This window comes from Salvelinus sp. IW2-2015, unplaced genomic scaffold (genome assembly GCF_002910315.2).
Source record: "Salvelinus sp. IW2-2015 unplaced genomic scaffold, ASM291031v2 Un_scaffold3384, whole genome shotgun sequence".
In the NCBI taxonomy this organism is placed as follows: domain Eukaryota; kingdom Metazoa; phylum Chordata; class Actinopteri; order Salmoniformes; family Salmonidae; genus Salvelinus; species Salvelinus sp. IW2-2015.
The window spans coordinates 55629-68780 of record NW_019944666.1 but is presented as its reverse complement, the minus strand read 5'-3'; the positions used below and the strand labels follow the sequence as shown (position 1 = coordinate 68780).

The window sequence follows — 13152 nt, the reverse complement described above, 5'->3', positions numbered from 1 at the left end:
CTGTACGCAGCCATCCTGGATCTTCGACATAGGAAACCACTCGGATGCTTGCTTCTGAGATGGGAGGAGAAGGCCTCGGGGAAGCAAAGTTGATGTGATGACGTCGTAAATTAGTATAGATTAGTATATTATACTGAACATGTAGAACCATGTAATTGACAGAGATTAATGTAAATTAGTATAGATTAGTATATACACTGACAATGTAGAACCATGTATTACGATATATGTAAATTAGTATAGATTAAAGGTAATGTAAACACTGACATGTAGAACATGTTATTAGAGAGATTATGTAAATTAGTATAGATTAGTAATGTTAAACTGACATGTAGAACCATGTATTACAGAGATGAGTTAAATTAGTAATAGATTAGTATATTACACTGACATGTACGAACCATGTATTACAGAGATGTGTAAAAATTAGTATAGATTATATATTTACGCTGACATGTAGAACCATGTATTACGATAATAAAAGATGAATGTAAATTAGTATAGATTAGTATATTACATGACATTGTAAGAAAACATGTATTAGAGAGATGATGTCAATGACTTTACTGTAGATATATCAACACCCCAATGTTACTCACATCTGACAGTGAGAGTCTCTTTCTGGAGAGAGGATTCTCTCAAAAGCCTTTTACAGCACAGGAAAGTAAGTTCCGCTGCAATCCTCACTGCATGACTGGGTCTAGGATAGACTGTTATAACTGGTGACTGGGTCTAGGATCAGACTGTTTATAAACTGGTGACTGGGTTCTAGGAATGCAGACCTGTTATAACTGCTGACTGGGTTGGTCAGACGTTGTCTGTTTCTTTTTGTACGCAGATGTAGGTGGGGTTGAGAACGCGGACTGTAACATTGGGTTCTACATCTCAGTGTGACTCTCTCCCCCTCTGACACAGACGTAGGATCCACTCCACAGGATTATCTAAGAGGAAACATTCGTCAATTTGACTCCAGAAGACTTGTCATGTGATTAGACTTGTCTATACAGTACTAACTGTAGGTGGAATATTACCTGTGACAGTCACATCACACCAGGAAGCCAAAAATATTCCCCCTCATCTGTTGTTTAATTAATCTGAATTTGTATTCAGCCGAGTCCTTCTCTGTCAGGTGTGTTATTGTTCATGATGTGGTGGTTATCTGTGGTCCTGATTGTAGCTCCACACGACCTGCATACCTGGATATGAACTGAAGATGCTACAGGGTGTTCTGTGTAAACCAGAATGAACCTTGTTCTATATAACTAGTGGGGATGAGTGTAAGAGCAGGATAATGTCCACTGTGGAGCCCTTCAAGACACAGATTCTCCTCTTGGTGTAAATTCAACTCTCCACAGTTGTGACCCTGAGCACCTGAAAATACATTAATGCGTTTTTTTTCACACATACCTTGAAGTCATGAAAATGGCCTTACTTTGTTATAAAGAAAGGTTAGCTACAAATATCCCAATAGATTCCAGACTCACACACTGCAGGAGAGAGGAGAATCCTCATGGCCTTTAACAGCACAGGAGCTACTCGTCTGTTTCAGAAACTCCAGACAGAGTGTTGTTGGGAAGTGAAACCGAGGAAGAGACTGGTCCATCCCTGTACCAGATGAAGGTGGGGTTGTCGTCAAGAGTACAGGTGGTTGCTACAGGTCAGTGTCCTCTTTCTCTACCTCTGTGTCAGGAGTCACCTTCACCTGCAGGTCTGATGAGAGCAAATAAAACACCACTTTTCTGGTTTCCCTTCTGTAGTTTTGACAAAATGAACTCAAATGACTTAATAAAGATAACAGTCACCTGTGGGATAATATGGTAGTGCACAGGCAGGTCCACTGATGGTATAGAGGAACCAGATGCTTCTACTGGTGTAGGTCACACTCAAGCAGCTCAGAGAAGAAGTAACTGGAACAAATGATGAAGCACATGTTGACGGTGGTGATGATGAATGGTGAGAATGGTGATGATATTAGCTTATTTGTATGATTCTCAGTATCTTCAGTACTAACATGTTAGATAGTAATGAGCCTATAGTTACTTTATAAAATCAGTTATCTGAATTGAATTGAAAAATCAAAGTCTGTTTTAGCAATAAGAGAGGAAAACTCTGGAAGGTAAATCACGCACACTCACCCACTGTGACTTCAGGAGAAGCTGAAGTTTATCATGGAGCTCTTAAAGCACAGGAGTAGCTGTCAGAAACCTCCTCTACTGGCTGAGTAGTGATACTGGGAGAGAGGTCCAGAAAAATAGTATTTCTCCATTCTTGTAAGCCGCAAGAATGTAAGGTGGGGGTTGGGGATTTCAGTCCAGAGTACAGGTGGTGCTACATGTCAGTGTCACCCATGATTTCTGTCACTGTGTCAGGAGTCACCTTTACCTGCAGTTCTGAATGAAAGAGAGAGAAAACACAATAAAAGAAAAACCTCCTTTACAACCTACTAATACTAGAGATAAAGAAGTTCAGTAATATCATAATGTTCTTTGTTAAGTGTAGTTTATTACCAAGTAATATCCATAAGTTCTGTAAGTGTAAAGTATTTACCAGTATATCAAATGTTCTGTAAAGTGTAGTATTACCAGTATATCATAAATGTTCTGTAAGTGTAGTATTACCAGTATATGCATAAGGTTCTGTAAGTGTAAGTTATTACCAGTATTGTATAGATGTTCTGTAAGTGTTATTGTAATTGCCAGTATATCATAATGTTCTGTAAGTGTAGTATTATCAGTATAGCATCATGTTCTGTAAGTGTAGTAACCGTTAATCATAATTGTTCTGTAAGTGTAGTATTACCAGTATATCAATACATGGTTCTGTAAGTGTAGTATTACCAGGTATATCATAAATGTTCTGTAAGTGTAGTATTACCAGTATTATCATAATGTTCTGTAAGTGTTGTATTAACCAGCATATCATAATGTTCTGTATTAGTATTACCAGTATTATGCAATAATTGTTCTGTAAAGTGTTTATTACCAGTATATCATAAATGTTTCTTGCTATGTGTAGTATTTACAAGTATATCAATAATGTTTGTAAAGTGTAGTAATTACCAGTAGTATGCATAATGTTCTGTAAGTGTAGTATTACCAGATATCATAATGTTCTGTAGAGTTGTAGTAATTAACCAAGTATATCATAATGTTCTGTAAGTGTAGAGTATTACCTGTGACAGTACAGAGTTGTTCTGGAAACTATGACGCCCATTCAATAGTTGTATCTGTTTTAAAAGTGAAGCGATAGCTCCAGCTCGTCCTCCTCTGCTCAGATCTGTTGATTCTCAGGTGAGAGGGACCTTCATATGTTCCAGTCTCTCTTCCAGTTGTACTGCACACAGACGCTGCATACCCGGGTCTTGGTTTAGGTCCTAAGGTGTCACTTATTAGATCCAACTAGCACTCCGATTAGGACTAAACCAAAAGTGATGAATTTGACTGTATTAATAACCAACATAAGTAACACGGACTATTGTAACACTGTTTTGACCCCTTCAAAGACACAGATTTCCTCTTGGTGTAAGTCACTCTGTTGCAGCTGTGACCCTGAACACCTGGAAACACAGTACATAACAAGAGGTCAACTGGATTGTAATTCTCAGTTCTTTCTAGAAATGCTAAAAGTTCTTCAAGTTCTCATAGTGAAACGCAACACACACACAGGTTAAACAGTATTGTTAATAAATACACTCACAGACTGCGGAGAGTGGGAGATCCTCATGGCCTTTTACAAGCACAGGAGTAACCATCGATTGTTAGTTGGTGGGAGACTGAGTCTTTGTACTTGGGGGAGGTGGCTTTCAATCTAGACGTACCCCGAGTGGCCACTAGTGATGTCATTTCCTTAAACTACAAACACAACAWTGGAAATCTCAAGACAATTCTGTCTATAATGAGAGAGTGGTGGTTTTGAGGAACTGTTTTGTGTTCCAAATTGAACCCAAATTGAATTCCTTATTTAGTTCACTACTTTTTACCAGAACCTTATTGGCCTTGGTCAAAGTAATGCACTATAAAGAGTCTAAGAAGGTTTTTTTGGGATGCAGATTCTGTTTAATTTCTGTTTCTCTCTCTRCAGACCCACYGCAGCACAAGCAGCTGAGGAGGACTCCTCTGTTCTCTACAGTACAGTCAACAAACCCTGAACCAGGAAGACCTGAACATTACAAACCCAGAACCAGGAAGACCTGAACATTACAAACCCAGAACCAAGAAGACCTGAACATTACAAACTCTGAACCAGGAAGACCTGAACATTACAAACCCAGAACCAAGAAGACCTGAACATTACAAACCCAGAACCAAGAAGACCTGAACACAACAAGTTTGACAGAAACCCTGTATATCTGGACCTGTATAGTCAAACTAAGTGTTATAATAATATATCATGATATGCCATTTAGAAACACTTTTATCCAAAGAGACTTATTCTGTGTGGACACATCTTTCATGCCGGTGGCCCCATTGGGAATTGAACCCATACACCAGGCTCTACCGACACACAGGACTACTGTATTCACACTTGGTTGGAGAGCTGATCTAGGGTCAGCACCATGCTCTACCAACACACAGGACTACTGTATTCACACTTAGTTGAAGTGCTGATCTAGGGTCAGTTTTGTCTTATAAACAATGCTGTACTTGTCATCTTGCTCAGTTGTGCACCGGGGCCTCCCACTCCTCTTTCTATTCTGGTTAGCGCCAGTTTGCGCTGTTCTGTGCAGGGAGTAGTACACAGCGTTGTACGAGATCTTCAGTTTCTTGGCAATTTCTCGCATGGAATAGAAAGAATCTCGCATTTCTCAGAACAAGAATAGACTGACGAGTTTCAGAAGAAAGTTATTTGTTTCTTGCCATTTTGAGCCTGTAATCAAACCCACAAATGCTGATGCTCCAGATACTCAACTAGTCTAAGGACTATTTTAATGTAACTGGTTGTGTGTCTAGGTGCTGGAGCTCCATGATGTACTCCTCTGAGTAAGTGTCATGATGTATATTTTTGTACGTGGAGATGATCGAAGTAGATGGATGGTGAAATGATCAGGCAGTGATGTGGATGAGTAATGGATTGGAATGTGAATAAACACTGTTGCGTATGCAAACAAGATGCTAAACGTTTTATTGTACTAGGGTGTTGGAATCTGGCTATGAACTTTGACACATTGAGCTAGTTAGAATAAATGATAGAGGAAAAACAGAGCTGGAGAGTAGTTGGAGAAGTGGATACGAGACCGAGATGGTGCTTGTGTGGCAGAAGGGCTAACGCGAGGGTTCTCTGGTGGGCTTGTGTGTCAGAAGGAACCGGTTCTCTGTGGGCTTGTTTGGGTGTCAGAAAGGGTAACGTTATCTGTGGGTTGTATGTGGTCAGGAAGGTGGAACATGGGGTTCCTCTGTGGGTGGGTGCTGTCAGGTAAGGTAATCTGCTGGTTCCTCTGATCGGGATTAGTGTGTCAGAAGGTAAATGTTTCTCGTGTTGGGTTCTGCTGTGGCGCAGAAAGGTAACGGTCTCTGTGGGTGATGTGTGTGGTCAGACAGTAACAGGTTCTCTGTGGCTGATGGTGTGTCAGACATTAATATCACGGTTCTCTGTGGGTTGGTGTGTCAGAGAGTTAATGGTTGCCGTTCTGTGGGTGTTGTTGTGCAGAAGTGTCTAACGGAGTTGCTCTGTGGGTTTGTAGTGTCAGAAGTTAACGGTTCCTCGTTGGGGTTTGTGTGTCAGAAGGCTGAAGGTTTCTCATGTGGGAGTTGTGTGTTCAGAAAGGTAACAGGTTCTCTGTTGGGGTTGTGTGTCAGGTGATATAAACAGGTGTGTATCCTCTGTGGGTTTGTGGGTGCCCAGAAGTTAATGTTCTCTGTGGTTGTGTGGTCAGAATTAACGGTTTTCTGTGGGTTTGTGTGGGGTGGTCAGAAAGTTACACGGTTCTCTTCTGTGGGCTTGTGTGTCAGAAAATAACGGTTCTCTGTGCGTTGTGTGTCCAGAAGTAATGTTCTCTTGTGGGTTGGTGTGTCAGGAGCATTAACGGTTTTCTCTGTGGGTTGTGTGTCCAGAAGGTAACGGTTCTCTGTGGATTGTGTGTAGAAGATATAGCGCGAGCATGATACGTTCTCTGTTGGGTTGTGTGTCAGAAGTTAATGGGTTCTCTGATGGGTTGTGTTTTGTCAGAAGGTACGTAGGCCGGTCTCTGTGGTTGTGTGCTCAGAAAGTTAACGGTTCTCCTGGTGGGTTGTGTGTCAAAAGGCGTAACGGTTTCTGTGGGTTCTGTGTGTGCAGAAGCTAGAACCGGTTCTCTGTGGGGGTCGTGTGTGTCAGAATTAAACGGTTCTCTGTGGGTTGGTGTGTCAGAAGTTAACGGTTCTCTGTGGGAAGAACCAGATCAGCTTTGGAATGTGTTGGGTGGAAGGAAGTAGAGCAACGGTTGAGAAAGGGAAGACAAGATGGACATCTGTGGACCTAGGGGAAGTGAGGGGTTAAGGGTCAGGAGGTGAGTCAGTTCCCCTTAGCGGAGTAATCAGGGTTAGTATCTGGTACCTTCTTCTGTTGACCAGATAAGATGTAAGGATTGGCAGAGAGAAGGGGGAGCTGTCCTAAAAGTGGGAATGTATTATACACCTAATGGTGAGAAATGTTTTTGCTGTCCTGATTAAGCTGTACAGAACCTTTTGGGGAATAATTCAACTTGTTAATGCTTCTCTAGTGTCTGTGAGTCAATATCAAACCTAACAAGTGTACTGTATCGTACAGTACACGAGGTGGGATTATAACAATGCTAGCTTTGAAGATACTGTATAACAAGGTGAAAACAATCGACAATGAAGTTCATCTGAACATTTATTAAACACAATCCACACTTAACACGTTTCCAGTATTTCTACTAAGAAAGCGATGAGAGACGTTGCATCAGGAAAGGACACTGAAGCCAAAGTAACAATACCACTAAACTTTGTCATAGATAACATGCCGAAATAATATATTGTATAGGGTGGACAACATACCAAGTAAACCATACTATTAATGTGTATCTGAACAGTACGGTAATAGAATAGTACTGGTATGCTATGTAAAATAGAATAGTAACTCGTATAACGTAATAGAATGTACCAGGATGTTCGAATGTAATAGAATAGTACAGGACTGTAAATGTAAATAGAAAGTACTGTATACTGTATAGAATAGTACAGGACTGCTTAAGAATGTAATGCCATAGATCTGTAGTACGTAAAGAATAGAAACCAGTACTGTAATACTGTAGAATAGTACAGTGCTATATAATGTAATAGAATAAGATAAAACAGAATATAAGAAATGTAATTGTTCCTGAGAAGCAAACATCAACGAAGTAATTAAAACAGCTATTTACGAAATGTTCTTAGCCTCATATAAAATATAGCAATTAATTTTATGTGTGAAATAAATATAAAATACTGTATATGCCCTCTGCAGCGATACGCCATCCTATCTGGTTTGCGCTTAGTGGAACTATCATTTGTTTTTCAACAGGACAATGACCCAACCCACCTCCAGGCCTGTTAAGGGCTATTTGAACATGAAGGAGAGTGATGGAGTGCTTGCATCAGATGACCTGGCCTCCAACAATCACCCCACCTCCACCCAATTGAGATAGGTTTGGATGAGTTGGAACATAGAGTGAAAGGAAAAGCAAACGAGTGCTCAGCAATTTGTGGGAACTCCTTCAAGATTGTTGAAAAAGCATTCCAGGTGAGCTGTTGATAGAATGCCAAAGAGTGGCAAGCTGTCGGTCAGGCAAGGGTGGTACTTTGAAGATCTCAAATATAAAATATATTTTTACACTTTTTAGGTTAACTACATGGTTCTATACTGTGTTATTTCATAGTTTTGATGTCTTCCACTATTATTCCCTACTACAGATGTAGAAAAATAGTAAAAATAAAGAAAAAACCCTTTGAATGAGTAGGCTGTGTCAAAAGTTTTGACATGGGTTACTGTATATCCCAGTGCATTCCAAAAAATATTCAGACCCCCCTAGGCTTTTCCACATTTTGTTTAGCGTTACAGCCTATTCTAAAAATGAATGAAATTGTTTTTTCCCTCATCATCCACACACTAAATACCCATAAGTGACCAAGAAAACTGAATAATCACATTTACACAAGTATTCGACCTAACTCAGTATGTTGTTGAAGCACCTATGGTAGGTGTTTACAGCCTTGAGTCTTCTAGTGGTAATCGATGAACAAGCTTGGCACCTGTTTTGGGGAGTTTCTCTACTACTTCTGTCTTCTGCGATCCTCAATCTCTGTCAGTTGGATGGGCGAAGCGTCGCTGAGGAGCATTTTCCCCCGGTCTTCCAAAGATGTACGACCAGGTTCAAGTCCAGAGCAGTCGGTATCAAGAACATTCAGAGATTTGTCCCGAAAGCCACTCCTGCGTTGTCCTTAGCTGTGTGCTTAGGTAGGCTCGTTTGTCCCTGTGGACGTAAAGGTGAACCGGATCTCGCCAGCCAGGACCTGAGCGCTCCTGGAGCAGTTTTTCATCAAGAATCTCTCTTAATTTGCTCCGTTGCATGCTCCCCTTCGATCCTAACTAGTCTCATCCAGTCACTGCTGCTGAAAACATCCCAACACGCATGATACTGCCAAGTCCATGCCACCGTAGGGATGGTGCCAGGTTTTCGCTCCAGACGTGACGCTTGGAATTCAAGCAAAAAAGTTCAATCTTGGTTTCAGTCAGACCTGAAGAACTTGTTTCTCATGGTCAGAGTCATTTGGGTGCTTTTTGGCAAACTCCAGTGCGCTTTATGTGCCTTTGTACTGAGGAGTGGCTTCCATCTGGAACCTCTACCAATTAGAAGCCCTGATGGTGGAGTGCTGCAGAGATGGTTGTCTCTGGAAGGTTCTTCCATATCCACAGAGGAAACTCTGGAGCGTTCATGTCAGGAGTGACCACGGGTTCTTACAGCACCTCCCCTGCCCAATAGCCCTTCTCCCCGATTTGCTCGTTTTGGCCGGGCCGGGACAGTCTTTGGTTGTATCCAAACTTATTCCCATTTAAAAACTGAGGGAAGCCACTGTGTATTGTTTGGTACCCTTCTCAGAATTGTGCTCAACCAATCCTGTCTCAGATGCTACACTATAATTCCTTCGACCTCATGGCTAGGTTTTGTGCTGCTGACATGCATTGTCAACTGTGGGACCTTATTATAGACAGGTGTGGGCCTTTCCAAAATCATGTCCCAAGTCAATTGAATTACCCAACAGGTGGAACTCCAATCGAAAGTTTGTAGAAACATCCTCAAGGATGATGATGGAAACATGATGCACCCTGAATCTCATTTCAAATGACTTCATAGCAAAGGGCTAACTACTATGTAAATGAGGTATCTTTCTGTTTTTTATTTTATACTTTGATCAAAATGTCTAAAAAACTGTTTTTGATTTGTTATTGTGATGCACTATGTTGTAGATTAAGAGTTGTTTTTTATTCAATCCATATTTAGAATACGGCTGTAATACAATGTATATTATGTGATCATTGTACAGTACTGTGATACACGTCCATAAAAAGAATAGTACAGACGTATAACGTTATAGAATAGTAACAGGACTGTATAAGTGTAATAGAAATAGTCCAGGACTGGTAGAATGTAATAGATAGTACAGGACTGTATGACGCATCTTACATTTAAAAGTCATCTTAAGCAGGACGCTCTTCACCAGAGCGAACTTACAAATTGAATGGGCATTCACCTTAAGATAATCCAGTCATAGAATAGTCCAGACTAGGTTAAACGTTATACGAATAGTACAGGACTGTAAATGGTAATAGAAATAGTACAGTACTGTAATAAACGTCATGAGACATAAGTAAGTACTGTATATACGTCATGAAATAGTACCAGTACTGTATATGTAATCGAATAGTACAGTACTGTAAGTAATGTAATAGAATAGTACAGGACTGTAAGAATGTATTAGAGATATGTAACAGGACTGTAGAATGTAATTTTTAAATAAAAATTAACGGTACTCGTATGAACTCTAGAATAGTAAGGACTGTAGAATGTGAATAGATAGTACTGTATAACGTCAATGAATAGTACAAGGAATGTAGAATGTAAAGAATAGTCCCCAGTAAGCTGTATAATGTCTAGACTAGTAGAGGACTGTATAACGTCATAGAAGTAGTTACAGTACTGTATAAGTCATAGAATAGTACAGGACTGTAGAATGTAAGGAATAGTACAGGACTGTTAGAATGTAATAGAATAATACAGACCTGTAGAATGTAATAGAATAGTCAAGCAGACTGGTCTAATGTAATAGAATAGTACAGGACTGTAGAATGTAAATAGAAACTACGTACAGACTGTAGAATGTAATAGAATAATACAGGACTGTAGAAGTTAGAATAGTACAGACTGTAATGTAATAGAATAGTACAGGATGTAGAATGAATAGAATATACAGGACTGTTATAATGTAAACAGAACAGTACAGGACTGGTAGAAAATGTAATAGAATAATACAGGCCTGTTAGAATGTAATAGAATAGTAGCAGGACTGTAAGAATGTAAATAGAATAGTAACAGGACTGTAGAATGTAATAGATAGTACTGGTATATACGTCATAGAATAGTTACAGGACTGTAGAATGGTAATGAATGTACTGTAAAACGTCATAGAATAGTACAGGACTGTAGAATGTAATAGAATAGTACAGTAATCGTATTAATGTAATAGAATAGTACAGGACTGTAAGCAAACGTCATAGAATAGTACCGTCTTATAACGTCATAGAAAGTACAGGACTGTAGAATGTAATAGAATAGTAACAGGATGTAGGAATGGTATAGAAATAATACAGGACTGGTAGAATGTAATAGAATACGTACAGGACTGTATAATGTAGAAGAATAGTAACAAGGACTGTAGACATGTAATAGATACCGTACAGGACTGTAGAATGTAATAGAATATACGGACTGTAGAATGTAATAGAATAGACAAGAACTGTAGAATGAATAGAATAGTACATCGGACTGTACGAATGTAATAGAATCTAACAGGACTGGTATATATGTACACTAGAACAGTACAGGACTGTAGATGTATAGAATAGTACAGTGGACTGTAGAATGTAATAGAATAGTAACTGTATAATCGTCATAGAAATATGTACGGACTGTAGAATGTTAATTAGAATGTAACAGTACTGTATAAATGTAACTAGAAAGTACAGGACTGTAAACGTCAAAGAATAGTACAGTACTGTATAACGTCATAGAATAGTACACGGCTGTAAATGTAAAAGAATAAGTAACAGGAACTGGTAAGAACTGTAATAGAATAATACAGGAACTGTAGAATGGTAATAAGAAATAGTACAGGACTGTATAATGTAATAGAATAGTAAGGACTGTGAAAAGTGTAATAGATAAGTACAGGACTGTAGAAATGTCAGAATAATACATGGGACTGTAGAAATGTATAAGAAATAGTAAGGAGTAGATATGTAATAGAATAGTACAGGACTGTAGAATTAATAGAATAGTACAGGCAAACTGTATAATGTAACAGAACAGTACAGGACTGTAGAATGTAATAGAATAATACAGAACTGTAGAAGTAATAGAATAGTAAGGACTGTAGAATGTTAATAGAATAGTACAGGACTGAGAATGTAATAGAAATAGTACTGTACTATAACGTCATAGAATAGTTACAGGATGTAGAATGTAATCAGAATAGTATGTAATAACGCGTCATAGAATAGTACAGGACTGGTAAATGTAATAGAATAGTAGCAGTAACTGTATAATGTAAGAATAGTCATTGGACTGTATATTAAACGATCATAGAATATACGTACTGGTATATGTCATAGAATAGTAAGGACTGTAGAATGTAATAGAATAAGTAAACGGAACTGTAGAATGTAAATAGAATAAATAACGGAGGACTGTAGAATGTAATCGAATAGTAAGGACTGGTATAATGTAATAGAATAGTACAGGACTGTAGAATGTAAGAATAGTAAACAGGACTGTAGGAATGTACTAGAAATAATACAGGACTGTAGGAATGTAATAGAATAGTACAGGACTGGGTAAGAAAATGGTTTTTAAATTAGAATAGTAACAGGACTGTAGAATGTACATAGAATACGTAAACGGAACTGTATAATGTAACAGAACAGTACAGGAACTGTAGAATGTTAATAGATGTCACGATCGTCTTAGGAGAAGAGAGAGGACAAGGCGAGCGTGTGCAAAATACATTCTCTTTTAATTAGAGAGGGGGAAAACCACGTCGAACACTAAACAAAACAAAACAAAAAACGATCGTGAAGCTATAACGTTTAGTGCATCACACAAGCTACAAACGTTATAACTAAGACAATCTCCCACAATCCCACCTAAAGCCTATGTGCTGCCTAAATATGGCTCAATCAGAGCAAAATAACCAGCTTCTCTGATTGAGAACCAAACCAGGCAACATAGACTTCTAGAACTCCTCTCATGAAACACAACCGCATACACTATAAACAACACCCCCTACAATACAACCCCTAAACTTGACAAAACACAACAAACTTCCCATGTCACACTCTGACCTACACTAAAATAATAAAAGAACCAAAGAATACCAGGCCAGGGCGTGACAATATAATAGTACAGTACTGTATAATGTAATAGAAATATGTAACATACTGTATAAAGTAATATAATAGAAACAGAATAGAATATATTTTTTAATGTTCTTAGCTTCATATATAATCTCATAAATATTTGATTATAAGTGGTATACTATTTTTTTTAAATGAAAATGTAAATAATAATAATATAGATTATTATATTACCACTTATCTGTTTTGTTCAAACAGTTTGGGTCAGAAATACAGTTATCAAGAAATACAGTGTAGACATTGTTTTAATGTTGTAAATGACTATTGTAGCTGGAAACAACGATTTTTATGGAATATTCTACATGGGCGTACAGAGGCCCATTATCAGCAGACCAACACTCCTGTGTTCTAATGGCAACATTGGTTAGCTATCCAAGTTTAGCCATTTTATAAGGTAATTGAATCATTAGAAAACCCCTTTTGCAATTTGTTTAGCACAGGCTAAAAAAAAACTGTTTGTCCTGATTAAAGAAAAAATAAAACTGA

At 38.6% G+C, this 13152-nt stretch overlaps 1 protein-coding gene across 1 annotated transcript in view; it reads right to left on the bottom strand.

Annotated features, from left to right (window-relative positions):
• Positions 1-3526: 3526 nt before the first annotated feature.
• LOC112075777 (B-cell receptor CD22-like) overlaps positions 3527-13152 on the bottom strand; it is a gene marked incomplete at its 5' end in the record, with an annotated part of 65206 nt that continues 55580 nt past the window's right edge. The window contains one exon of the mRNA XM_070441059.1: positions 3527-3556. Coding sequence (XP_070297160.1) covers positions 3527-3556 — 30 coding nt within the window. The remainder of the gene's footprint in view (positions 3557-13152) is intronic.